At 51.1% G+C, this 26,854-nt stretch overlaps 1 protein-coding gene across 10 annotated transcripts in view; it reads left to right on the plus strand.

Moving 5' to 3' along the window:
• Positions 1-26,854, plus strand: part of COL19A1 (collagen type XIX alpha 1 chain) — a 209,810-nt gene that overhangs the window by 126,722 nt on the left and 56,234 nt on the right. For all 10 annotated transcript variants that reach the window (XM_064164142.1, XM_064164145.1, XM_064164147.1 and 7 more), the window contains 2 exons: positions 12,602-12,655; positions 21,973-22,026. In XM_064164142.1, coding sequence (XP_064020212.1) covers positions 12,602-12,655; positions 21,973-22,026 — 108 coding nt within the window. The remainder of the gene's footprint in view (positions 1-12,601; positions 12,656-21,972; positions 22,027-26,854) is intronic.

Genomic DNA, 26,854 nt, shown 5'->3' on the forward strand with positions numbered 1-26,854 from the left:
TTTAAGTGCAACCCCTTGTCAGAGCAGGACCACACAATCTAGCTCAGGGCGCACAAGAACACATGCAGACAGGGCTGGAAAGGCTCCAGAGAAGGAGACTCCACAACCTCTCTGGGCAGCCTGTGCCAGGGCTCTGGGACCCTTCCAGTCAAGAAGTTCTTCCTCTTGTTGAGGTGTAACCTCCTGTGCTGCAGTTTCCATCCATTACCCCTGATGCTATCCCAGGGCATAAGTGAGCAGAGCCTGTCCCTGTCCCTTCTTTCCTGACCCCCAGCCCTCAGCTGTTGATAGACATTGCTCAGATCCCCTCTCAGCCTTCTCCTCTGCAGACTCTCAGCCCCAGGGCTCTCAGCCTTTCCTCCTCAGGCAGTGCTCCTGTCCCTGCAGCATCCTTGCAGCCCTCCTTTGGACTCTCTCCAGCAGATCCCTGTCCCTCTTGAGCTGGGGAGCCCAGAACTGGATGCAGTATTCCAGGTGGGGCCTCAGCAGGGCAGAGTAGAGGAGAACCTCCCTGGATCTGCTGGATACACTCTTCTTAATGCCCCCCAGGTTCCCTTTAGCCTTCGTGGCCCTCAGGGCACATTGCTGTCTGTGCAGACCTTGCTGTGCTCCAGGGCTTCTCCAGAGGGCTGCTCTCTGGACAGTTGATGCTGCCTGAGGAAGGAGATTATTCTGCGTGATCTCAAGAGGCCCCTTCCAACCTAGGCAGTTCTGTGATCTTTAACCAGCTCTGGCTTGTTCTCATCACAGCTGCCAGCAGCTCCATTTCTAGGGATAAATGGGATCTCTTTCCTAATCTTTCTCATGTATTTAAGCTGCCTGCTGGTGGTCTCCCTGGTTCCAGTGGTGAAGTCAGTTCAAGCGTTCCGCATTCTTTCTATCCTGCCCCAGCCCTATCTCAGCTCTGCATTCCTTGGGAAGCTGCAGGTGTCCTGAAGTAAATATTTTGGGAACAGCTTCCTTATTTCCAGTGATTGTGTTTATCATACCAAATACTGCACTTAAGAGGAAGTTGGTTTAGCATTATCTCAGTGATAAATTAAACACCTTGTGAGGCTGAGTCCCTTTTGTTGTCTCAGCTCATTGACTGGGAGTCCCCATCCCTTAAGTGTTTAAGAGGAGGCTGCATGAGGCACTTAGTGCCAGGCTTTAGTTCATTAGAAGGGTCAGGTGATGGGTTGGACTCAATCTCAAAGGTCTTTTCATGCTGGTTAATTGTGTGGCTCTGTGATTTCACTGGGGTTATGTGTCTGAAGGGACACTGCCTTGGTCTTTTGTGGCCAAGGAGGGCAATGGTCTGCTGGGCAATGGTCTGTATTGAGAGTGTGGCCAACAGGTCAAGACAGGTTCTACTCCCCCTCTACTCTGCCCTACTGTAGACCACATCTGGAATATTGCATCCAGTTCTGGGCTCCCCAGCTCAAGAGGGACAGGGATCTGCTGGACAGAGTCCCAGGGAGGGCTGCAAGGATGCTGAAGGGACTGGAGCACTGCCTGATGGTCCAGTTCTGGGCTCTCCAGTTCAGAAGGGACAGAGGTATGCTAGACAGTGTCCAGTGGAGACTGTGAGGGTAATGCAAGAACTGGGCCATCTGTGTGATGATGAGAGACTCAGGGCCCTGGGGCTGTTCAGTGTGGAGAAAAAGAGAAGGCTGAGAGGGGGTCTTGTTTAGCACAGAAACACAGAGTTGTTTTGGTTGGAAAAGACTTCTAAGATCACCGAGTCCAACCTTCAGCCTAACTCCACCTTGGCCATTAAACCATGTCCCACAGTGCCATGTTCATGTGTCTCTTGAACACCACCAGGGATGAGGAGAAACCATTTCCCTAAGCAGGAGGTCAGACACCTTGCAGGCTAAAATCTGCGTTGGATATCATGGAATCATAAAATCCTGGAACTCCTGAGGGTTGGGCTCTGCTGTCAGGCAGCCAGGGACAGAAGAAGGGGACACAGCCTCAAGCTGTGCCAGGGGACGTCTAGGCTGGATGTGAGGAGAAAGTTCCTGGCAGAGAGAGTGATTGGCACTGGAATGGGCTGCCCAGGGAGGTGGTGGAGTCTGTGTGGCTGGAGGTGTTGAAGCCAAGCCTGGCTGGGGCACTTAGTGCCATGGCCTGGTTGGTTGGGCAGGGCTGGGTGCTAGGTTGGGCTGGCTGAGCTTGGAGCTCTCTTCCAAGTGCTGGATTCCATGATAAACATCTGAAGGGTGGGTGGCAAGAAGGGGCTAGGCTCTGTATTCTGTCATAGGATAAAAGGATGTAAACCAGAGCAGAAGCAGCTCCACATCAACATGAGGAGACACTTCTTTAACGTGAGGGTGACAGAGCCCTGGGGCAGGCTGCCCAGAGAGGTTGCAGAGTCTCCTTCTCTGGAGACTTACAAGCCCCACCTGTGTTCGTGTGTTCCCTGCTCTGGGTGATCCTGCTTTGGCACAGGGGGTTGCACTGGCTGATCTCTGGAGGTCCCTTCCAACCTCTAACACTCTGATTCTTTTCTGTGCTAAACTGTTAGAGATCCCTTCCAATCCCTACTGCTTTACATCTGCAGTCCTTGCCTGGCATTAGTAATCACTTCACCCTGTAGGACTGCAAGCTTTTATCATGGAACACAAATCAAATGATTATGCTACAGTGCTGCTGGGGGAAAAAACCCTTCCTACATAAATAAATGAGCAGGGAACTGTTAGGTTTATCTGGAGGTATTTACTTGGAGTGACATCCAACTGAACTTAAACTCAGAGTGCGTTGGTCTGGCTTATAGAACTCAAATCATTCTTTGCCATGATTTGTTTTCTAGCTCAGTGAGTAGATGTTTTACTCAACCAGTTGTAAAACAAGCCTTATAGAGCCATAATGACCACAAAAATGGTCAGGCTCCTGGCACAGTGCAAACTGTGTTTTTCACAGCTCCGACTCTGGTGGTTTGGAATCTCCTTTAATCTGCTCAGTCCTTCCTGACTTTGATGTAAGTTGTTTTTAAGCATGCAGAGCTCCAGTCTGGCATTATCTGGAAGCTGGAGTGCTGGATGTTCCCTCCCTGGGGCATGTAACAGTCTCAAAGTGGTTAATGGAAAGAGGGAGACTGCCTCCCACCTCCCTGGAGGTGTTCAAGGCCAGGCTGGATTCTGCCCTTCTGTTCTGTTCTTCTAAGACCTCACCTGTGGTGCTGTGTCCAGCTCTGAGGCCCCCAGCACAAGAGAGACATGGACCTGAGCTGGTCCAGAGGAGGCCACCGAGATGGTCAGTGTGCTGGGACACCTCTCCTGTGAAGGCAGGCTGGAAGAATTGGGGCTCTTCAGCCTGAAGAAGAGAAGGCTCCAGGGAGTCCTTAAGAATTGCATTTCAGTATCTGCAGGGGACCTGCAGGGGACCTGCAGGCAGGCTGGGAGGGACTGTTCAGAAGGGCCTGTGGGGGTAGGATAAGGGCAGTGGTTTGGAACTAGAGTAGGGCAGAGTTGGGTTGGAGAGCAGGAGGAAGCTCTGCACAGTGAGAGTGAGGAAATACTGGAACAGGCTGCCCAGGGATGTGGTTGAGGCTCCATCCCTGGAGACATTCAAGATCAGCCTTGATGTGTCTCTGTGCCGCCTGCCCTAGTGGGAGCTGTCCCTGCTGCCTGCAAGAAGGGTTGGAGGAGATGACCTTTGAGTGTCCTTTCCAACCCAGTGCAATCTGTGACTGTGCAATTCAAAGCTGAAGATAGATTTGTCACTTAGAAAATCACAGAACCAAGCAAGTTGGAAGAGAGCTCCAAGCTCAGCCAGCCCAACCTAGCACCCAGCCCTGGCCAGGCAACCAGACCATGGCACTAAATGCCTCAGCCAGGCTTGGCTGCAACACCTCCAGCCACACAGACTCCACCACCTCCCTGGGCAGCCCATTCCAATGCCAATCACTCTCTCTGCCAACAACTTCCTCCTAACATCCAGTCTAGACCTCCCCTGGCACAGCTTGAGGCTTTGTCCCCTTCTTCTGGTGCTGGTTGCCTGGCAGCAGAGCCCAACCCCACCTGGCTACAGCCTCCCTGCAGGCAGCTGCAGACAGCAATGAGCTCTGCCCTGAGCCTCCTCTGCTGCAGGCTGCACCCCCCCAGCTCCCTCAGCCTCTCCTCACAGGGCTGTGCTCCAGGCCCCTCCCCAGCCTTGCTGCCCCGCTCCAAACACATTTCAGCATCTCAACATCTCTCTTGAATGGAGGAGCCCAGAACTGGACACAGCACTCAAGGTGTGGCCTGAGCAGTGCTGAGCACAGGGGCAGAACCTCCCTTCCCCCAACCAATTTCTCTCAGTTGTTAATGCCTTAGCTCTTTTCTGTGCTAGAAACAAAAACCTGACTTTTAATGGTAAAGAAAAAAGAAAGGCTTTCACTTTTCAGCTCTGATTTAGGATTTTCAGGCTCCTTTCCAACACAGGCTCTGTTCTCAATATTTCTCTTCTTGTCCTCCAGCAGAGGGAACAGCAGCATGAGAGACTAGGAAACAGTTTCTCATCATGAAAAATCAGAGTGAGCATTATAAACATGAACAGAGCTGCAAAAACATTTCCACCAATGACTCTGGATTTCAGATGGTCTTTTTGTGACTATGTCTTGCAAAAAAAATGTGATGGATTTGGGGAGGGATTCGTTGGCAGGAGAGGGCTGTGGAATTGGAAAGCCAAGGTTGAGTGCAGGAATGCTTCCTCATTAGGAAGAAGCTCCTTAATGACTTCCAAAACAAGGGATTAGGATCCATGTGCTCTGTTCTTCTCTGAGGCATGTTTCTGTGGAGGGCTTTAGTGAGCTATGAGGGACAGACTTGTGCTTGGCTTTGGCAAGCAGCTTTGTTTCATCTCTTCTGGCCCTTGTTTCCTGGGAGTTTAGGCAAGTTTAAGTTTGAGTAGAGAGGTTAATGTGTACTACACTGGGTACCAGACAAGTCTTCCTGGGAGGGAGCTGGGGTTGTTTAGTCTGGAGGAGGCTGGGAAGGACCTCAGTCCTCTCCAGAACCACCTGCAAGAAGGTTGGAGCCAAATGGGAGTTGGTCTTTTCTTCCTCCTGTTAGGAGATAGAAGGAGAGGAAATGGCCTGAAATTGTGCCAGGGGAGGGTTGGGTTGGAGATTAGGAGAAATTTCTTTGCTGCAGGAGAGGTCAGGGAGTGGCACAGGCTGCCCAGGGAGCAGGTGGAGTCTCCATCCCTGGAGGTGCTCAGAAACCTGTGCCCATGGCACTTCAGGACATGCTTTAGTGGGCATGGTGGTGTTGTGTTGGTAGTTGGTGTTGGGTTAGTGGTTGGTTTTGGATCAGTGGTTGGTGTTGGGTTGGGGTTGGTGTTAGGTTGGTGGTTGGTTTTGGCTTGGTGTTGGGTTGGTGTTGGGTTGGTGGCTTGTGTTGGGTTGATAGTTGGTGTTGGATTGGTGTTGGGTTGGTTATTGGTGTTGGGTTGATGGTTGGTGTTGGATTGGTGTTGGGTTGATTACATGGCTGTATGTAGGTGTCTGTACTCACATGGCTGGTTTTAGGTGCCCAAGGGCTGTCTGTACTCACATGGCTGTATGTAGGTGCCCAAGGGCTGTCTGTACTCTCAGGGCTGCATGTAGGTGCCCATAGGTTAGGCACTCTGAGCTGAGGATCTTTTTCTTTCCACCTGCCTGCTGATTTGGTTATATTGGCCCTTTTACCAGTCTGGTGTAGAGGATCATTCAAAAGCAGCCTTGTTTTGCTTGGCAACTGAGTTACATAAACCTCATTAATCTTGCATGATGACTCCAGGAGTTAAGCCTTTAAAGCCCAGCTTCCTACTTGCTTTGGAACTGGTTTCTGTGTTTTGAAATGTGATGATGTGTTTCAGGAACTGCTAATTAGTGGTTTCCCCTGGAAATTCACTCAGGCTTCTTCTAAGAACTTCTCATTTTGTACTCATGTGTGGGTTCTTTAAATTATTGATTCCATAAGTCCCATCAGTGTTGTACACAGCTCTGCTCAGTTTCACCCTAAAATAGTCCCCAGCTTGTTTTTAGACACTGGGATCAGTGATCTCACTCTTCTCTAGTTAGAGCTATGCAACCAGGTGGATGCAGCATCAGCATCCATCTCCATGTTCCTACACAGCTCTGCTCAATGTTACCCTAAAATAATCCCCAGCTTGTTTTCAGACACTGGGATCAGTGATCTCACTCTTCTCTAGTTAGAGCTATGCAACCAGGTGGATGCAACATCAGCATCCATCTCCATGTTCCTACACAGCTCTGCTTATTTTCACCCTAAAGTAATCCCCAGCTTGTTTGTAGATGCTGGGATCAGTGATCTCACTCTTCTCTAGTTAGAGATAAGCAGCCAGGTGGATGCAACATCTCAGGAGCAGGGAGACACAAGGCAGGCTTTGAGTTGTTGCATTGTGTGTTGGACCTGCAGTGATGCTCAGGGGCAGCAGTCAGGCTCAGAGCAGAAGCTTATGGAAGGATGCACAGAGCCTCCCATCAGGACAGTTTTCCACCTCCACTGAGGCAAAGCTCCTCAAGTCACTGAGATTAACAGAAGAGGCAAAGGGAGAGAGGAATAAAGAATGCAGCTGAGCATGTACTTGAGCTGGGCACTCAGCTGGGGTTTACTGAAGCCTATAAATTCTCATTATTTTTGTATGTTTTGCCCTTCTTTGTCCCTAGCCTAGCAGTTGTTGTTTGAGTGATTGATGTGTGTGTCATAGCTGAAGTTTGCCCCATGGAAAAGAGGAAAGGAGCCAACCAAATTAGTCCAAACTAGCTTAATGCAGGCATTCTGTGAGCCAGAGATCCATAGAATGGTTTGGGTTGGAAGATTATCCAGTTCAAGCCCTACCACAGCCTCATCCAGCCTGGCCTTGAACACCTCCAGGGAGGGGACATCCACAGCCTCCCTGGGCAATCTGTTCCAGTGTCTCCCCACCCTCAGTGGCAAGAATTTCTTCCTCATCCCCAGTCTAAATCTGGCCTCCTCAAGCTTCAATCCATTCCCTCTCACCCTGTCACTCCAAGCCCTCTCCAGCTTTCCTGTAGCCCTCTTCAGGTACTGGAAGGCCTCCAGAAGGTCTCTCTGGAGCCTTTTCCTCTGCAGCCTGGACAGCCCCAAGTCTCTCAGCCTGTTCCTGTTAGGGAGGTTCTCCAACCCTCTGATCATCTTTGTGACCTTCCTTTGGACCCACTCCAGCACTTTGATGTCCTTTGTGTGCTGTGGGCTCCCAGAGCTGGAGGCAGTGCTGCAGGTGAGGTGTGAGCAGAGCAGAGGGACAGAATCCCCTCCCTGTGCTGCTGCTCTCCCTGCTCTGGCTGCAGCCAGCACGCAGCTGCCTCTGTGCTGCCAGCGACCAGTGCTGGCTCCTGGGGAGTCTGTCATCAGCTGACACCCCTAAGTACAAGTCAAGGGGACAGGGCAGAGTGTGAGTGACATTAAATTAACTTGGGATCACACCGATTGCCCCCAGAAATATGTGCAGGCAGAAGGGAAACAATCAGCCACTGCCTTTGTTTTCTTCCCTTTAGATGCTGTTCTGAGGAGCATCAGCCAAGCTGTGTTGTGTTGTTTTAAGGTGGTGTAGGTGATAGTGCCTATTTTCTGCACTCAAAGGAAGCATGTGATGCCTAGAACATTCAGTTATGTTGTGAGTGGGGCTTTAAGCTTGATATTTGCTCAGTCACCTCAGCTGTGTAAGGGTTATGGCCCTCCTGTGCCAGCTGCCTGCCTCATGCCTCGCTCTCATGGCGATTCCAAGACCCCTTTCTGAGCAGGCAGTGGCAGCTCTGGCTCCTCTAAACCCCCTCAGAAAGGACACTGAGATGTCTTTCCTTTACTTACTTATTTTCTTTTGCCAGAAGGAAGGCTCAGCAGCAAGCTGTAAATACTCACTCAGAGTCTGGCTTGTGGTCTGCTCAAGGCAAGGCTGCAAGGGGTTCATCAAAAACATCCTTCAAATCATTTTAATTATCCTAAGCAAAGCCATAAACTCTTTCCTCTATTTGCACTCTTCCTTGGGCCATGCAGTTTAATAGTTTTTCCCTTACTGCTGCCTGGGAAGTCGTAGAGAAGCAGGAGTGGACCTGGGAGTTTTTAGTCTGGAGAAGAGCAGACTGAGAGGGGATTTAATCAATGTCTATAAATCTCTGAGGGCTGGGGGTCAGGAGAGGGGGGACAGGCTCTGCTCACTGCTCCCTGGGATAGGACAAGCAGCAATGGATGGAAGCTGCAGCACAGCAGGTTCCAGCTCAACACAAGGGGAACTTCTTGGGTCCCAGAGCCCTGGCACAGGCTGCCCAGAGAGGCTGTGGAGTCTCCTTCTCTGGAGCCTTTCCAGCCCTGTCTGGATGTGTTCCTGTGTGACCTGTGCTAGATTGTATGGTCCTGCTGTGGCAGGGAGGTTGGACTTAATGATCTCCTTGGGTCCCTTCCAACCCCTAACATCCTGTGAGCCTGTGAGTGCAGGCAAGTAGGCAGAGCTGTGTGCATCCCTCATACTTAAATTGCTCTGTGTGTCCCTCTTACTTCGATCTCTGTGCATCCCTGGTACTTCAGTCTCTGTGTCTATCCCTGATACTTCAGTCTGTGTCTATCCCTGATGCTTCAGTTTCTCTAGTCTCTGTGTCTATCCCTGATGCTTCAATTTCTCTGTGCATCCCTGATACTTCAGTCTCTGTGCATCACTGATACTTCAGTCTCTGTGTCTATCCCTGATACTTCAGTCTCTGTACAAGAACCTCAGCAAAGGCAAGTGTAAGGTCGTGAACCTATGAGGAGAGGCTGAGGGAGCTGGGGTTGTTTAGCCTGGAGAAGAGCTCAGGGCAGAGCTCATTGCTGTCTGAGGCTACCTAAACAGAGGCTGTGGCCAGGCAAGCAGCAAGCGAAGAAAGGGACACAGTCTCAAGCTGTGCCAGGGCAGGTCTAGGCTGGATGTTAGGAGGAAGTTGTTGGCAGAGAGAGTGATTGGCATTGGAATGGGCTGCCCAGGGAGGTGGTAGAGTCTCTGTGGCTGGAGGTGTTGCAGCCAAGGCTGGCTGGGGCACTTAGTGCCATGGTCTGGTTGGTTGGCCAGGGCTGGGTGCTAGGTTGGGCTGGGTGATCTTGGAAGTCTCTTCCAACCTGGTTGATTCTATGACTCTAAGCCCTCTGCACCAGTACAGCTGAGGGTTGGCCTGCTGGAAATCAGCTGTGTGGAGGAGAAGCGCCTGATGGTGCTGATGGATCACCAGGAGCCAGCAGTGTGCCCTCATGGCCAGGAAGGCAAATGGTCTCCTCTTAAGAAGAGTGTGGCCAGCAGGTTGAGGGAGCTTCTTCTCCCCCTCTGCTCTGCCCTGGTGAGGCCACAACTGGAGGACTGTGTCTAGTTCAAGAGGGACAGGGAACTACTGAAGAGACTTCAGCAGAGGCTACAAGCATGATAAAGGGACTGGAGCATCTCTCTTACATGGAGAGAATGAGACCTGGGGCTTTGCCAACCTGGGGGTGTCTGTGGTTCTGTGATGGACCCTCCTGTACCTGGAGCCTTTCAGAACTCTCCTGGACACCTTCCCGTGCAACCTGATCTGGGTGACTCTGCTTTAGGAAGGGGGGAATTGGACTCAGTGATCTGCAGAGGTCTCTTCCGACCCTCACCAACTCGTGATGCTATGATCCTTGGGAAAGGGAGAGCAAGGATTCCTCCTGTGCTTCACCAAGTAGGGGTTCTGGTGATGAAACTTGCAGTGGAGAAAGAGCTGCTCTCCTGCTCTCTTTGTTCCTTTCTCCTTGGCTTGCTTGCTTTCCTTCCTCGCTGCTTTGTCCCTCAGTTGCTCCCGGTTCTGCCTCAGCAGTAAGTGCTAAATCACATCGCAGCGCAGCTTGTAAATAGGGATGCAGTCGCCTCCTTCCCCACACATTCCCATGTTTTCCTGTGTAATTAACACCTCGTTCGCAGTTGCCTCTGCCAGTCAGGGCCCTGCCTTCTTCCCCCACCCCTTGGACACTTCCTTGATACTTTGTTTAGACTGCTGAGGTTTTTCGGTGTCATCCTCCGGATGCTTGACATAAGCTCCCGGCAGGAAAAGGAAGGTGCGCCCGGGGGTCGCCAGGCAGGATCAGCGCAGCTCAGAGGGGCTGCTGCACCAGTACCGAGCCATTCCTCTCTCTTTATCACTTACATCCTCACCTCTTGCTCTGCTTTTTATACTTCCTAAGACAAGCTGACTCTTTACTCTCTTCAGAACGCCTTTGCTTTCCATCTGTATTTCTGGAGTAGAAACCCAGGCTGAAAGTCTACACCTAGCAAACAGCAGCTCCTTTTCCTTCTCTGCCTCTGCCTTTCCTTTTCCTTCTCTGCCTCTGCCTTTCCTTTTCCTTCTCTGCCTCTGCCTTTCCTTTTCCTTCTCTGCCTCTGCCTTTCCTTTTCCTTCTCTGCCCCTGCCTTTCCTTTTCCTTCTCTGCCTCTGCCTTTCCTTTTCCTTCTCTGCCTCTGCCTTTCCTTCTCCTTCTCTGCCTCTGCCTTTCCTTTTCCTTCTCTGCCTCTGCCTTTCCTTTTCCTTCTCTGCCTTTCCTTTTCCTTCTCTGCCTTTCCTTTTCCTTCTCCTTCTCTGCCTCTGCCTTTCCTTTTCTTTCTCTGTCTCTGCCTTTTCTTCTCCTTCTCTGCCTCTGCCTTTCCTTTTCCTTCTCTGCCTTTCCTTTTCCTTCTCCTTCTCTGCCTCTGCCTTTCCTTTTCCTTCTCTGTCTCTGCCTTTTCTTCTCCTTCTCTGCCTCTGCCTTTCCTTTTCCTTCTCTGTCTCTGCCTTTCCCACTGTGTGCCCTCAGCCAGGCCAGGCAAACTGCTCTGTCACCCAGGGAACTGCATCAAAATCAAACACAGCTCTGATTTTTGGGGCTCTTGCTGTGTGCTGTGCTGAACTGGGCTACAAGAAAGCTAAGGAGAGACTTTTTAGGGTGTTGGGTAGTGATAGGATTTGGATCCAAGCTAGAGGACAGGCTGAGAGAGTTGGGGTTGTTCAGTTTGGAGAGGAGAAGGCTCCCAGGACATCTTTTTGTGGCCTTCCACTGTCTGAAGTGGGCTACAAGGAAAGCTGGGGAGGGACTTTTGAGGGTGTCAGGTAGTGATAGAATTGGGGGAATGGAGCAGAACTAGAAGTGGGGAGATTCAGACTGGATGTCAGGAAGTTGTTCAGCATGAGGGTGGTGAGAGCCTAGAAGGGGTTGCCCAGGGAGGTGGTGAAAGCCTCATTCCTGGAGGTGTTTAAGGCCAGGCTGGATGAGGCTGTGGGCAGCCTGATCTAGTGTGAGGTGTCCCTGCCCATGGCAGGAGGATTGTGACTGGATGATCCTTGAGGTCCCTTCCAACCCTGTGTGCTTGCTAAGTTTGCAGCCCTGGCTGGTCACAGGGCTGTGCAAAGTGCAGTAACACAGTGTTTAAGGCTGCTTTTATTCTTCTGCATCCACAAGTGCATTCCAGTTAACAACTTAGAACCACAGAATGAGTTGGGTTGGAAGGGACTTTAAATCTCCTCTAGTTCAATCCCCCTTGGATTTTGCCATCCTGGAGAGAATATCCAAGGTGTTTGTGCTTTATTTTTCTACTTCCTTCTTCAGTACCTTCTTTGATTTGTTCTGTTGCAGGTCACTGCTCTGTGTTTCATCCATACTCTGTAGCTGTCATCAGTCAGCATCCCTCTTTAATAAGTTGATCTTAGTTTAGGTGATTTACTTCATTTCCTTCCTTTCAAAGCAGTTTGGTTACTTACATGAGAGGAGAAGTAGAATCCCATTTTCATCTTCAAGACTGAAAAGAAACCTACCAGTGCAATGCAGGTCTAGAGTCACACAAAGCAGCCTGTAAAGAGATCATTCCCAGTTGGGGAATCTGTTTTCTCCATCCTTGTTTTCACCACACCTGTAGGCTGCCAGCCTGTGACCCTTCCCAGACACAGCATCTATCTGTCTGTCCATCACTGCTTGCTTTTGTTAATTAGAGGCATATGGCAAGTGCTAATGGGTAAGAGTAGTTGTTTAAAAGAGGATGTGGCTGCTGATGAAGTGGCAAACAAAACCTCCCCTCTTGAACAGCTTTCCTACTTCATGTGCACACTGAAGTGTGGAGGCACAGAGGCACCCATTTGCCATCCTGTCACCCACCAGCTATTAATATTAGTTTCTGTGTTTCTGGAGTGGAAATCAGTGCAAAAGTCTACACCTAGCAACAAATGGATTATTGAGCCATACTGAACCTTTTTTAACCTCTGCACACACCCTGTGCTGGGCTGCAGCAAGAGCAGTGTGGACAGCAGGGCAAGGGAGGGGATTCTGCTCCTCGGCTCTGCTATCCTCAGACCCCACCTGCAGTCCTGGGTGCAGTTCTGGAGCTCCCAGCACAAGAAGGACATGGAACTGTTAGAGTGAGTCCAGAGGAGGCCACCAAGATGCTCAGTCAGTGTTGGTGATGCCAGCCTAGTTGCTCATAATTACTGAGAGCCACTTAAATATTAGACTCAGACAACATTGCAGTGACTGAAGGAGAGGATTCACTGGGCACAGCTTTTGAATGCCTCCTGCTGACAAGCAAAGCAGTAAGTCTCTCCTTGAAGAGAATTCTTGTTGCAAATCAATGCTGTCTGACAGCCTGGTGTTGTGGTTTGTGTTTCCAGGGCAGACGAGGCAAACCAGGGCTCCCAGGCAAACCAGGGCCACCAGGACCTCCGGTGAGTAGCCAACAGGGGCAAGGGGAAATTTCCTCTCTGTGCTGGGAGGGACTTGGCTGGGGACTGACCTGTTGGAAAGCACTGATGGGGAAAGGACCTGCGGGTCTGAGTGGATGGAGTGGTGGTGAATGGTACTACAGCCAGCTGGCAGCTGGCACCAGTGGTGTGCCCCAGGGATCAGTGCTGGGCCCAGGCCTGTTCAATATCTTTAGTGATGATCTGGAGCAGGGGATTGAGTCCAGCAGCAGTCAGTTTGCAGATGACACCAAGCTAGGAGCAGCTGTGGAGCTGTTGGAGGGTAGCAGAGCCCTGCAGAGGGACCTGGCCAGGCTGCATGGGTGGGCAGAGGCCAAGGGGATGAGACTGAACAAGGCCAAGGGCAGGGTTCTACACTTTGGCCACAGCAACCCCAAGCAGCACTACAGGCTGGGGCCAGAGTGGCTGAGAGCAGCCAGGCAGAGAGGGACCTGGGAGTGCTGGGAGAGAGGAGCTGAAGCTGAGGCAGCAGTGCCCAGGTGGGCAGCAGAGCACATGGCATCCTGGGCTGGCTGAGGAGCAGTGTGGGCAGCAGGACAAGGGAGGTTCTTCTGCCCCTGTGCTCAGCACTGCTCAGGCCACCCCTTGAGTGCTGTGTCCAGTTCTGGGCTCCTGAATTGCAGAGAGCTGTTGAGGTGCTGGAAGGTGTTTGGAGAAGGGCATCAAGGCTGGGGAGGGACCTGGAGCAGAGCCCTGTGAGGAGAGGCTGAGGGAGCTGGGGGGGTGCAGCCTGCAGCAGAGGAGGCTCAGGGCAGAGCTCATTGCTGCCTGCAGCTGCCTGCAGGGAGGCTGTAGCCAGGTGGGGTTGGGCTCTGCTGCCAGGCAGCCAGCACCAGAAGAAGGGGACACAGCCTCAAGCTGTGCCAGGGCAGGTCTAGGCTGGATGTGAGGAGGAAGTTGTCAGAGAGAGTGATTGGCATTGGAATGGGCTGCCCAGGGAGGTGGTGGAGTCTGTGTGGCTGGAGGTGTTGAAGCCAAGCCTGGCTGGGGCACTTAGTGCCATGGTCTGGTTGGTTGGGCAGGGCTGGGTGCTAGGTTGGGCTGGCTGAGCTTGGAGCTCTCTTCCAGCCTGCTCGGTTCTGTGATTCTATGAAAGGTGACCATGAGCCAGCAGTGTGCTCTGGTGGCCAAGAAGGCCAAGGACATCCTGGGGTGCATTAGAAGGGCTGTGGTTAGGACGTTGAGAGAGGTTCTCCTGTCCCTCCACTCTGCCCTGCTGAGACCACATCAGGCATATTGTGTCCATCTCTGGGCCACTCAGTTCAAGAAGGGCCTTAGGGAACTGCTTGAGTCCAGCACAGAGCCACAGAAATGCTGAAGGCAGTGGAACATCTTCCTTAGGAGGGCAGCCTGAGGAGTTGGAGCTTGGACCCTGGAGAAGAGGAGCCTGAGGAGTGCCCTCATTCATGTTGATAAAGATGTGCAGGGTGAGTGCTAAGAGCCAGGCTGTGCTGGGTGATGCCCAGTGCCAGGCAAGGGGCACTGGGTAGAAGCTGAGCCTTAGGAAGCTCCATGGAAACAGGAGGGTTTTTTTCCCTGTGAGGGTGTCAGAGCACTGGTACAGGTTGCCCAGGGGGATTGTGGAGTCTCTCTCTCTAGGGATACTCAACCCCCACCTGGGTGTGTTCCTGTGTGACCTGCTCTAGGTGATCCTGCTCTGCAGGGGGATTGGACTGGATGAGCTTTGGAGGTTCTATCCAAGCCCTACCATTCTGTGACTGTTGCACCTCTACAGCAGGTTATAATTGCCAATAGCTGATCTATGTGTGCTCTGCTGTATCAAACAGCTCGTCCTGGCAGCCTTTGATACAGCAAAGACAAAAGCCTTGGGTCTACAAATGAGAGGAATTAGGCAGAAGGGCAAGAAGAAGATGCAGACTTCAGCAGAGGAGGCAGAGGCTGCCTGGCGCTTCAAAGCAAGCCTGGCTGGGGATGCTAAATGTGGATGCTGTGCATGCATTCACCTTGCAGCACCATGCCTGCAGGAGATGGGATCACTCCTGTCTCAGAGGGGTAATTTGAAAGCTGAAGGCTTGTGTGAGGCATGTGCCAACTGTCTGGATGGTGAGGAGGATTAGACCTGGCTCTGGAATGAGCTCTCAGCTGTGCTCCAAATGAGTTTACTGAAGAATTAAACAGATTAAGGAATACAGGACTCTGTGAAAGGATTTGAAAGGGGAAGAGCTGAAGCATTTGGCTCAGATCTAAGAGGTTCAGGGGGTTAACTTTGTGGGGTTTTAAGTGATACATAATGTTCAAAACTGAAGCCAGAGGTGGATGTATATTAGTGTGAGATGAGGGCAGCTTTCCTTTGGGGGAGGGAAGACTTAGAACCATAGAATCAGTCAAGATTGGAAGGGACCACAAGGAGCAGCCAGTTCCAACCCCCCTGCTATGCCCAGGGACACCCTACCCTAGAGCAGGCTGCACACAGCCTCAGCCAGCCTGGCCTCAAACACCTCCAGCCATGGGGCCTCAACCACCTCCCTGGGCAACCCATTCCAGCCTCTCACCACTCTCCTGCTCAACAACTTCCTCCTCACCTCCAGCCTGACTCTCCCCAGGCACTGCTGCATGGAGTGCAGTGATGAAAATGGAGCAGATTCCAGTTACACATCCAAACATGACAATCCATCCATTTTTGTACATTTTCCCACCCCTTTTCCTTGCAAAATCTGTTCAGGAGGAGGAGTTGGTGATGGAGTTCTTTTGTTCTGCAGAGAAGGGCCATAAGGATGGTCAGAGGGGTTGAACACCTTCGCTATGAGGACAGGATAAGAGTTGGGGTTGTTCAGTCTGGAGAAGAGAAGGCTCTGAGGAGACCTTATTGTGGCCTTCTGCTATCTGAAGGGGGCTACAAAAAAGCTGGAGAGGGATCTTTGAGGGTCTCAGGTCACTACCTGGGGGTGATGGGTCCAAGCTAGAGGAGGGGAGATCAAGATCAGACTTTAGGAAGTTCTTCACCATGAGTGTGGTGAGAGACTGGCACAGGCTGCTCAGGGAGGTGCTGGAAGCCTCATCCCTGGCAGTTTTTAAGGCCAGGCTGAATGTAGCTCTGAGCAACCTGATCTAGTGAGAAGTGTCTCTGCCCATAGCAGAGGGGGTGGAACTGATGATCCTTGAGGTCCCTTCCAGCCCTGACTGATTCTGTGATTCTATGGTTCTATGTTTCTGTGATTCTATGATTCCAGCAACCCTTTCACAAAGGCTTATTTGAGCCTTTTGTACAGTTTGGGCTTCTTGGTGCTGAAGCATTACTGCAGACTTGAGAGCTTAAGCAGAGGGAAGGAGTGATACAGATACACAAATGCCTGGAATCATAGAACCAGCTCAAGCTGTGCCAGGGCAGGTCTAGGCTGGATGTGAGGAGGAAGTTGTTGGCAGAGAGAGTGATTGCCATTGGAATGGGCTGCCCAGGGAGGTGGTGGAGTTGCTGTGGCTGGAGGTGTTGAAGCCAAGCCTGGCTGGGGCACTTAGTGCCATGGTTTAGTTGACTGGATTGGGCTGGGGGATGGATTGGACTGGATGATCTTGGAGGTCTCTTCCAACCTGCTTAATTCTATGAAAACAAACAAAATAAAACAAGCTAAAGCAAAACTAAGGCAAACAAAATGAAACCAACTAAAGCAAAACTAAAGCAAAAAAAGAAACAAAGTAAAGCAAAACTAAGGCAAACAAAATGAAACCAACTGAAGCAAAACTAAAGCAAATAAAATGAAACCAACTAAAGCAAAACTGAAGCAAATGAAACAAAGTAAAGCAAAACTAAAACAAACAACATGAAACCAACTAAGGCAAACAAAATGAAACCAACTAAAGCAAATAAAAGGAAACCAGCTAAAGCGAAACTAAACCAAGCAAAACCCAAACAAACCAATAAAACCCTGAAGCAAACAAGCCCACACCAAAACCAACCAAACCCAAGAAGCAAACCAAAGCAGAGGTCAATGTTTGGCTTCATCCATTTAGTATTTTGTGATGCCTCTCTCTCCATGAGAGATTTCTGCCATCACAGCTGGTGAGGATGTGTGACCCTTGAGAGGCACAGCAGGCATGCTGAATGGCAGCTAACCTGTAGTTTTGAGGCAAAGCTGAGGTTTCCTTACAGCAAATTGGGCAGCTCAACTTTGTCAGCCTGGCAGCATCCGTGCAAGGAGCTCTGCCTGGGCACCATCTCCTGGTTCTCCCTATCAGAAAAGCATTCCTCAAGCAGGCATAGCTTAAATAGTGGTTCAAAGTGTTTGCTTCTGGTATAGCTATCTTGATGTAGTCCTTACTTTGCATACAGCTGCACCAGCATCTCGTGTTCCTCCTCCTAACAGGCAGAAGAAGCATGCTCTAAAGGCAGCAGTGCCTGGTAATGTGCCCTGGCAGTGTCCCCATGTTTAAAGTGCTTCAGCTTGTGCATACCAAAAAGACTTTAACATGATCCATCATATTCCTCCTCTCCTTTTCCAAGCTCAGACTGTATTAAATGTGATTCCACTTACTCCTTCTCTTCTAAGTGGTTCTGCAGTACAAGGGTGGTGAGACTCTGGAATAGGTTGCCTAGGGAGGCTGTGGCTGCCTCCTCTCTGGGCCAGGCCAGGTTGGTTGAAGCCTTGAGCAGTCTAGTTGAGAGGTGTCCCTGCCCATGGTGGGGAGGTTGGAGTAGGTGAGCTCTGAGGTCCCTTCCAACCTGAGCCATTTTATGACTCTGTGAAACCACTCATTTGAAGGGATGCTCTCTATACAACTCCTTTGTTTTGTTTCATTTCCCCCTTATCTATTCCTTATGAGTCTTTCCCCCCTCTGGAGGAAAATGCTGTGCCCATGAAAGACAAGAAGTTTATGAGGATTTTTACTGATGGAATTATAAAACATATTGCTGAGTTGTGCCAGGAGAAGTCTAGGCTGGATGTTAGGAGGAAGCTCTTCCCTGAGACAGAGTGATTGGCATTGGAATGGGCTGCCCAGGGAGGTGGTGGAGTCGCCGTGGCTGGAGGTGTTGAAGCAAAGCCTGGATGAGACACTGAGTGGAGCAAAGATGGAGGTGGGGAAGTTCAGGCTGGATGTGAGGATGAAGTTGTTGAGCAGGAGAGTGGTGAGAGGCTGGAATGGGTTGCCCAGGGAGGTGGTTGAGGCCCCATGGCTGGAGGTGTTTGAGGCCAGGCTGGCTGAGGCTGTGTGCAGCCTGCTCTAGGGTAGGGTGTCCCTGGGCATGGCAGGGGGTTGGGACTGGCTGATCCTTGTGGTCCCTTCCAACCCTGACTGATTCTGTGTTTCTATGGTCTGGTTGCTTGGCCAGGGCTGGGTGCTGGGTTGGGCTGGATGAGCTTGCAGGTCTCATCCAACCTGCTCGATTCTATGATTCTGAGCCTACCCAGATGATGCTCAAGTCACCATCCCTGGAGTGGTACAGGAAATGTGGACATGGCACCTTGGGATGTGGTTTAAAGGCCTTGCTTTTGTTCAGTTGAAGGTTGGACTGGATTACCTTGGACTTGAGGCATTTAATGTCTCTTCCAACCAAAACCATTCTGTGGTCCAATGAGTTCACCATGGAGTCCAATCTCACTGGGGGAATTTAAGCAGCTTGGCTACCTGAGATCAGGGAACCTTGGGAAAGTCTCTGTGGAGCTCCCTGGGCTCCCAGAACTGGAATGAAACCCAACACAAAGTTAATTCTGGAGAATTCTCTCAGCAGTAAATAGCACAGTGTGATGCACACCGAAATTTACAGCTCAGTGATCTTAGGAGTCTCTTCAAACCACAACAGTTTTATGATTCTGTGGCTGGGTTGAATTTTTTTTTTCCCTTTTCTTTAAAGTTTATTACCTAAGATAGATCTGAGGAGCGCTCTGTGAAGTCCCTCCTGGCTCACAACTCAGGGGTTGCATCCTCGCTGGCTGCTGGCGCTGCGGAGCGCAGAGCTGGGATGTGCGCTGCCGCCTGCCGCACTCCGGCGAGCAGCGCTTGGGGCTGCCGGGAGGGGATCCCAGCGGCTCGGGAAGAGCAGCAGCTCCCTCTAGTGCTTCTTCCACCCTTCCGAGAGCTGCTCTTCCAGAGGGCTGCCCTGCAAAGATGGTATGGTTCAGGGGCAGGGTCTGTAGAGCAGGGTTGATGGTTGGGTTTGCTTCCCAGCTGAGCGATTCGGTGACCTTTTATCGCGCGGGAGAGAGGCTGTTCGGTGTCTTTAGTGATGATCTGGGCGGGGGGATTGAGTCCAGCAGCACTCAGTTTGCAGATGACACCAAGCTAGGAGCAGCTGTGGAGCTGTGGGAGGGTAGCAGAGCCCTGCAGAGGGACCTGGCCAGGCTGAATGGGTGGGCAGAGGCCAAGGGGATGAGACTGAACAAGGCCAAGGGCAGGTTCTGTACTTTGGCCACAACAACCCCAAGCAGCACTGCAGGCTGGGGCCAGAGTGGCTGAGAGCAGCCAGGCAGAGAGGGAGCTGGGGGTGCTGGGAGAGAGGAGCTGCAGAGGAGGCAGCAGTGCCCAGGTGGGCAGCAGAGCCAATGGCATCCTGGGCTGGCTCAGGAGCAGTGTGGGCAGCAGGACAAGGGAGGTTCTTGTGCCCTGTGCTCAGCACTGCTCAGGCCACCCCTGGAGTGCTGTGTCCAGTTCTGGGCTCCTGAATTGCAGAGAGATGCTGAGGTGCTGGAAGGTGTTTGGAGCAGGGCAGCAAGGCTGGGGAGGGGCCTGGAGCAGAGCCCTGTGAGGAGAGGCTGAGGGAGCTGGGGGGGTGCAGCCTGCAGCAGAGGAGGCTCAGGGCAGAGCTCATTGCTGCCTGCAGCTGCCTGCAGGGAGGCTGTAGCCAGGGGGGGTTGGGCTCTGCTGCCAGGCACCCAGCAGCAGCAGAAGAAGGGGACACAGCCTGAAGCTGTGCCAGGGCAGGTCTAGGCTGGATGTTGTTAGGAAGTTCCTGGCAGAGAGAGTGATTGGCATTGGAATGGGCTGCCCAGGGAGGTGGTGGAGTTGCCGTCCCTGAAGATGTTCAAGAAAAGCCTGGCTGAGGCACTTAGTGCCATGGTTTAGTTGACTGGATAGGGCTGGGTGCTAGGTTGGACTGGATGATCTTGGAGGTCTCTTCCAACCTGCTTGATTCCATGATTCTATGATTCCATGATACTCCTTTAGGGTCTTAAATTCACATAAGGTTTAATTTATCTGGGGGGGGGGGGGGGGGTGCATGTGAGGCAGTGGAGTTCACAGACTACTTGAATCTCTTCCTTTCACTCTGTACCCTTTTAGTCTCTTGTTATTCAGTTCTGGAAGTCGGTGCCACCAAACTAGTTATCTGAAACAGCCAGCAGCTTGCCTGGGAAAGCTCATTTCCCCTGCCTCAGGACATGCTGTTGTTGCTCTGTGCAAGGGACTGAATGTTATCACTTAATTACACTGACCAGAAAATGAGAGCAATGATAAGTGAAAACTGTCAGCAGCCTTTCTGGCATCCCTCAGCTGCCAGCTGCTTCTTAGGAGGTGGTAGGACAGGAGTGACTGGGCAAGGGTTGGTCCTGGTCTTGCTTCTATGCATTTGAATGTTTTAAAGTCCCATCAGAAAGTAGTTCATTGAATGGATTCTGGGGGGGGAGATGTGGTTGTGCCTTCAGCATTCTTCCCTTTTGCCCTGGCTGGGGTTAGACAATATTGCACATCTGCACTGAGGGCTTTCCTCAGCACCTTTGCTGTCAGGAGAGACTGAGGCAGTTGGGGCTGTTCAGTCTGGAGAGGAGAAGGCTCCCAGGTGACCTTATTGTGGTCTTGCAGGATCTGAAGGGGGCTACAAGAAAGCTGGGGAGAGACTTCTGAGGCTGCCAATGATAAGACTGGGGGGTATGGAACCAAGCTGGAAATGGAGAGATTCAGCCTGGATGTTAGGAAGAAGTTCTTCAGCATGAGGGTGGTGAGAGCCTGGAAGGGGTTGCCCAGGGAGGTGGTGGAAGCCTCATGCTTGGAGGTGTTTAAGGCCAGGCTGGCTGAGGCTGTGTGCAGCCTGCTCTAGGGTAGGGTGTCCCTGGGCATGGCAGGGGGGTTGGCACTGGCTGCTCCTTGTGGTTCCTTCCAACCCTGACTGATTCTATGTCTATGACTTAGGCTGGATGTTGTTAGGAAGTTGTTGGCAGAGAGAGTGATTGGCATTGGAATGGGCTGCCCAGGGAGGTGGTGGAGTCTGTGTGGCTGGAGGTGTTGAAGCCAAGCCTGGCTGGGGCACATAGTGCCATGGTCTGGTTGGTTGGGCAGGGCTGGGTGCTAGTTTGGGCTGTCTGAGCTTGGAGCTCTCTTCCAACCTGCTTGATTCTGTGATTCTATTCTATGAACCTCCCTGGGCAGCCTGTGCCAGTGTCACCCTTGAATTAAAGAAGTTCCTCCTCATGTTTAGATGGAACTTCCTGTGCTCATGTTTGTGTCCATTACCTCTTGTCCTGTCACTGGGCACCAGTGGAGAAACCCTGATGCCATGCTCCTGACACTCACCCTTTAGGTATTGATATAGTGACAGAGTGAGTGGTGTTGGAAGAGCTCAGCTCTTTCTGCACAGTGCCACAGAGCATCTCTTGCCCACATCTCCACAGCTGGCTCTGCCATTCAAGTGGCTTCCTCTGTTGTAGGAGCAATTGCAGTGTGAAGGGCTTTGTGCATTAAACTGACAGAATCAGAGAATTGTTTGGCTTGGAAGGGATCTCAAAGCTCAGCCAGTTCCAACCCCCTGCCATAGGCAGGGACACCTCCCACCAGCCCAGGTTGCTCAAGGACTCATCCAGCCTGGCCTTGAACATCTCTAGGGAGGGAGCATCCACAGCCCTCCTGGGCAACCTGTACCAGTGTCTCACCATCCTTACTGCAAAGAATTTCTTCCTAATCTCCAGTCTCAATCTCCCCTCTTCCAGCTTCAATCCACTGCCTCTCCTCCTATCACTCCAAGTCCTTGTCCAAAGTCCCCCCTCAGCTTTCTTGTAGTCCCTCTTCAGGTACTGGAAAGCTACTTTAAGTTGTCCCTGGAGCTACAACATCCCCAACTCTCTCAGCCCCCTTCAGGTACTGGAAGGCTGCTCTGAGGTCTCCCCAGAGCCTTCTCTTCTCCAGGCTGAACAGCCTCAGTGTTCTCAGCCTGTCCCCATAGCAGATGTGCTCCAGCCCTCTGAGCATCTTTGTAGCCCTCCTCTGGTTCTGCTCCAATGCCAACCTCACAGGAAATAATTTACTGTGTGACCAACTAAAAGTCTGACCTTTTCCATGAGCACAGGGATGTAACAATAATGTCACTTACATTAAATGATGTCTGTTTTTCCACCTAGGGTCCTTCTGGACTGAAAGAAATTCTGGATTCACTGAACAAGCCTTCTAATGAGGTAGGGGCACTTGATGTAGTGCTTGTGTTTGTGACTAAGGTGTGTCTAAGGTAGGAGCAATCACAGCTTTTATCCTTGCAGCCACAGTCCAAATTAGCCCAAAAGGCAGATCCTTCCTGTTCCCTTTCTGCATCTTTGCACAGGCACAATTCACACTTCAATCCCATACCTGCTGTGTCATCTAACCTGTTGCTGTGCTTCTCACCTCCCATCCATCCTCTGCTTCTGTGTTTTAGCCTGTGTGTAACTCAGAGGGAAGGTGAACCACCTGGCTGTTGGTGTAGAGCACCAGCTCCCCATTTCTGAACCTAATTGCTCTAGGCTGTGTTTGGCATTTTTGCTTTCTCCACCTACTCTGCCATGATATGAGTAGAAGAGAAAGACAATGAGGCAGCAGTTTTAAAGGGCACAGGCTCACAGGATGTCAGGGGTTGGAAGGGACCCAAAGAGATCATCCACTCCAACCCCCCTGCCAGAGCAGACCAGAGAATCTAGTGCAGGTCACACAGGAACACATCCAGACAGGCCTTGAAAGGCTCCAGGGAAGGAGACTCCACAACCTCTCTGGACAGCCTGTGCCAGGGCTCTGGGACCCTTACAGTGAAGTTCTTCCTCTTGTTGAGGTGGAACCTCCTACACTGCAGTTTCCATTCATTGGCCCTTGTGCTATCCCAGGGCACAAGAGAGCAGAGCCTGTCCCTTCTTTCCTGACTCCCACCCCTCAGTAGCTTATAGACATTGCTCAGATCCCCTCTCAGCCTTCTCCTCCCCAGACTAAAATGATCTGCTGGTAACTCATGAGAGTTGTTCTGAGATTTGCATTGTAGACTAATAAAAATACTGTATTGATTATAAAAGCTCCTGCAGCTGAAAGCATTTTGAGGCAAGGAAAAAAATCAAACAAGAAGTTAAAATTCCAAAGGCTGCTTCCATGTGACAGAGCTTTGGAATTCCTCCTCTGATTTTGCAAACCATTTAAGCATTGATGATGTTTGCCATGGGTAAGGGATCAGAATTCAAAGGTCAAGGACAGGCAAATTCTCCTTATTGATACCAAAGTGAGCACATAACTTAGCTGATCAGGGCCTGCAGAGGGACTGTTTGCAAAGGGCTGCAGGGACAGGATGAGGGCAGTGGTTTGAAGAGAGCAGAGCAGATTGAGATTGGCTGTGAGGAACAAGTTCTGCTCCAGAAGGCTGCTGGAACACTGCAACAGGTGGCTCATGGAGGTGGTTGAGGCCCCATCCCTGGAGATATTCAATATGAGGCTCCACAAGACTCTGAGCAACCTGATCTGGAAGAGGGGCTTGGACTGGATGAGCTTTGGAGGTCACTTCCTATCCAGACCATTCTATGATTCTATGATTCTGATTCTGTGATTCTGTGACTCTATGTTTCATTCTATGACTCGGAGAACCAACCAGGTTGGAAGAGAGCTCCAAGATCATCCAGCCCAACCTAGCACCCAGCCCTGGCCAACCAGACCATGGCACTAAGTGCCCCAGCCAGGCTTGGCTTCAACACCTCCAGCCACACAGACTCCACCACCTCCCTGGGCAGCCCATTCCAATGCCAATCACTCTCTCTGCCAGGAACTTCCTCCTCACATCCAGCCTAGACCTGCCCTGACACAGCTTGAGGCTGTGTCCCCTTGTTCTGCTGCTGGCTGCCTGGCAGCAGAGCCCAACCCCACCTGGCTACAGCCTCCCTGCAGGCAGCTGCAGGCAGCAATGAGCTCTGCCCTGAGCCTCCTCTGCTGCAGGCTGCACACCCCCAGCTCCCTCAGCCTCTCCTCACAGGGTTTGTGTTCCAGGCCTCTCACCAGCTTTGTTGCCCTTCTTTGTATGCTTTCCAGTACCTCAACATCTCTCTTGAGTTGAGGAGCCCAGAACTGGACACAGCACTGCAGGGGTGGCCTGAGCAGTGCTGAGCACAGGGGCAGAAGAACCTCCCTTGTCCTGCTGCCCACACTGCTCCTGAGCCAGCCCAGGATGCCACTGGCTCTGCTGCCCACCTGGGCACTCTATGATTCCATGACTCTGACTCTATGATTCATTCTGCAGCTCTGTGATTCTGTGACGCTGTTCACTGCACCTTGGAGGCCCCAAGCAATCCTTCACACCCCACTAGGTCACTTGCAACATCCTTCAGTGATTTGCATTTACAAGATGATATTTCCAACATACTCTGAGGCTGCTGAGGCTGCTCACTCCACAGGCTTGCCATCTTTCAACACTTTATGTTTTCTCCAGAGCCTCACAAGCTCTTCTTTCAGTTTGGTGTTTCAGTGTTTGAATTGTGGCCACATTTTTGTTGCTATAGAGACTTTAATCATTCTATTTTCTTCCTCCTGAGGATGTTAGTGCAGCTTCTTTGCATCACTGTCTAGAAATCCTGAGAAGCTGCTGCCAAAAATCAGTAAAAGGGATCTTAAAATCTCATCATATTTAATCCCAACCCAATTCAGGTTATTTTTCTTTCTGTAATTTCTCCACCTCTTAGCAGATCATTTGCAGCTCTGGCATCTGTATGGCATCCACTGCACAATGCTTTTGAATCATTTGTGGCAGCCATGCCTCCTGTTGGTTTTTTGGGGGCTTAGTATCCATCAGCCTCTCATGGAATTCACTTGATGCATGCACAGAGTGGAAGAGAGAGCTATAAATACAGCTGCTGATTGCAGCAGCAAAGTGTGCTGACTGGCAAACCTACATCAGCAGCCTTTTCTTAATGAAGGTGAGGGCAACCTGCTGAGGACAAGTAGGAGCATTGATCCTTAATGGGGTAGGAGGCAAGGCTGGAACACTTCTTCCCTCATTGTTGTTCCTTTCTGCCTGTTCTTGCAAGCCATGAGCTATTTTTATGTTCCTTCTTGTTCTGTCTTCTGTGCTTCCAGCTTAAATGGGATGTGCTGTGTGTTCAACACATTCATTTTGTCCCCTTTGTTGCACCAAGAAGCTGGCTCTGTCCCACTCTCTAGGTTACCTTACTCCAGTGCTTTGTAAATGATGCCTTCTGATTTCTGGTCATGCACAGCCAGGGCTCTCTTGCCATCCTTTGCTTTGCTACCATCCTTTGATTTGCTACCATCCTTTCCTTTGCTACCATCCTTTGCTTTGTTACCATCCTTTGATTTGCTACCATCCTTTGCTTTGCTACCATCCTTTGCTTTGCTACCATCCTTTGCTTTGCTACCATCCTTTGCTTTGCTACCATCCTTTGCTTTGCTACCATCCTTTGCTTTGCTGCCATCCTTTGATTTGCTACCATCCTTTGCTTTGCTGCCATCCTTTGCTTTGCTGCCATCCTTTGCTTTGCTACCATCCTTTCCTTTGCTACCATCCTTTGCTTTGCTGCCATCCTTTGCTTTGCTGCCATCCTTTGCTTTGCTACCATCCTTTGCTTTGCTACCATCCTTTCCTTTGCTACCATCCTTTCCTTTGCTACCATCCTTTCCTTTGCTGCCATCCTTTCCTTTGCTACCATCCTTTCCTTTGCTACCATCCTTTCCTTTGCTACCATCCTTTCCTTTGCTACCATCCTTTCCTTTGCTACCATCCTTTGCTACCATTTTGCTAGCCCTTCCAAGAGTTTGGGGCTGTGCAGTCTGGAGCAGAGGAGGCTCCCAGGTGACCTTCTTGTGGTCTGCCAGGGTCTGAAGGGGGCTACAAAAGAGATGGGGAGGGACTTTATAGGCTGCCAGAGAGTGGCAGGAGTGGGGGGAATGGAGCAAAGCTGGAGGTGGGGAGAGTGAGGCTGGAGGTGAGGAGGAAGTTGTTGAGCAGGAGAGTGGTGAGAGGCTGGAATGGGTTGCCCAGGGAGGTGGTTGAGGCCAGGCTGGCTGAGGCTGTGTGCAGCCTGCTCTAGGGTAGGGTGTCCCTGGGCATGGCAGGGGGTTGGCACTGGCTGCTCCTTGTGGTCCCTTCCAATCCTGCCTGATTCTATGATTCAGTTTGCCATTCCTCACCCTTGCTGGATTTCCAGTGCCGGTGGGGGAGTCTGGGGCCTGAACCTTGGTCCTTAAATCTGTCTCTTTTCTTTGAGGAGCACTGTGAAGAGCCTCTCAATGATATTCATAGATTGATAGAATGGGTTGGGTTGGAAGGGACCTCAAAGCTCATCCAGTTCCAACCCTCTGCCATGGGCAGGGACACCTCCCACCAGCCCAGGTTGCTCAAGGCTTCATCCAGCCTATCCTTGAACACCTCCAGGGAGGGAGCATCCACAGCCTCCCTATTATTTTCATCTCTCAATTGGCTTTTCACAGCCAATGATCTAATTTCTCCCATTAAACTATCCCAATTAGCCCCAAACCAGCACACTGGGCAACCTGTGCCAGTGTCTCACACTGGGCAACCTGTGCCAGTGTCTCACCACCCTCACTGCAAAGAATTTCTTCCTAATCTCCAGCCTAAATGTCCTCTCCTTCTCTCTAATATTCATTCCCTCTCCTTGTGCCTCCCTGCTTGTAGCAGAATTAAATTAGTTGCATTTTGCATTTCATCTTGCTCAGAGGTAGGAAGTTTGTGGTTCTGTTGTAGGAGAGAAGTGATTTTTGCTGTTCTTTTCTGACAGGCTTGAGCAATGGATTGTCACAATGAGCAGAAAAACACATCCTTTGCTTTGGCTTTGGCAAGGGAAATCACAGCCCTGCATAACAGTGTTCACCACAGACATTTCCCTTTGATGCCTTTGTTCAGCTCCTGCTGGTCTGGCTGGAGCATGAATGCATGACAAAGGATGTGTTGCTGCAATCCATTCCTGAGATGCACTGCACAGACATTTAGAATCCCTTTCTAGGAGTAAATTAGGACTTCTGCCCTCCTGT

The sequence above is a fragment of the Pogoniulus pusillus genome, chromosome 25 (assembly GCF_015220805.1).
Source record: "Pogoniulus pusillus isolate bPogPus1 chromosome 25, bPogPus1.pri, whole genome shotgun sequence".
NCBI lineage: Eukaryota > Metazoa > Chordata > Aves > Piciformes > Lybiidae > Pogoniulus > Pogoniulus pusillus.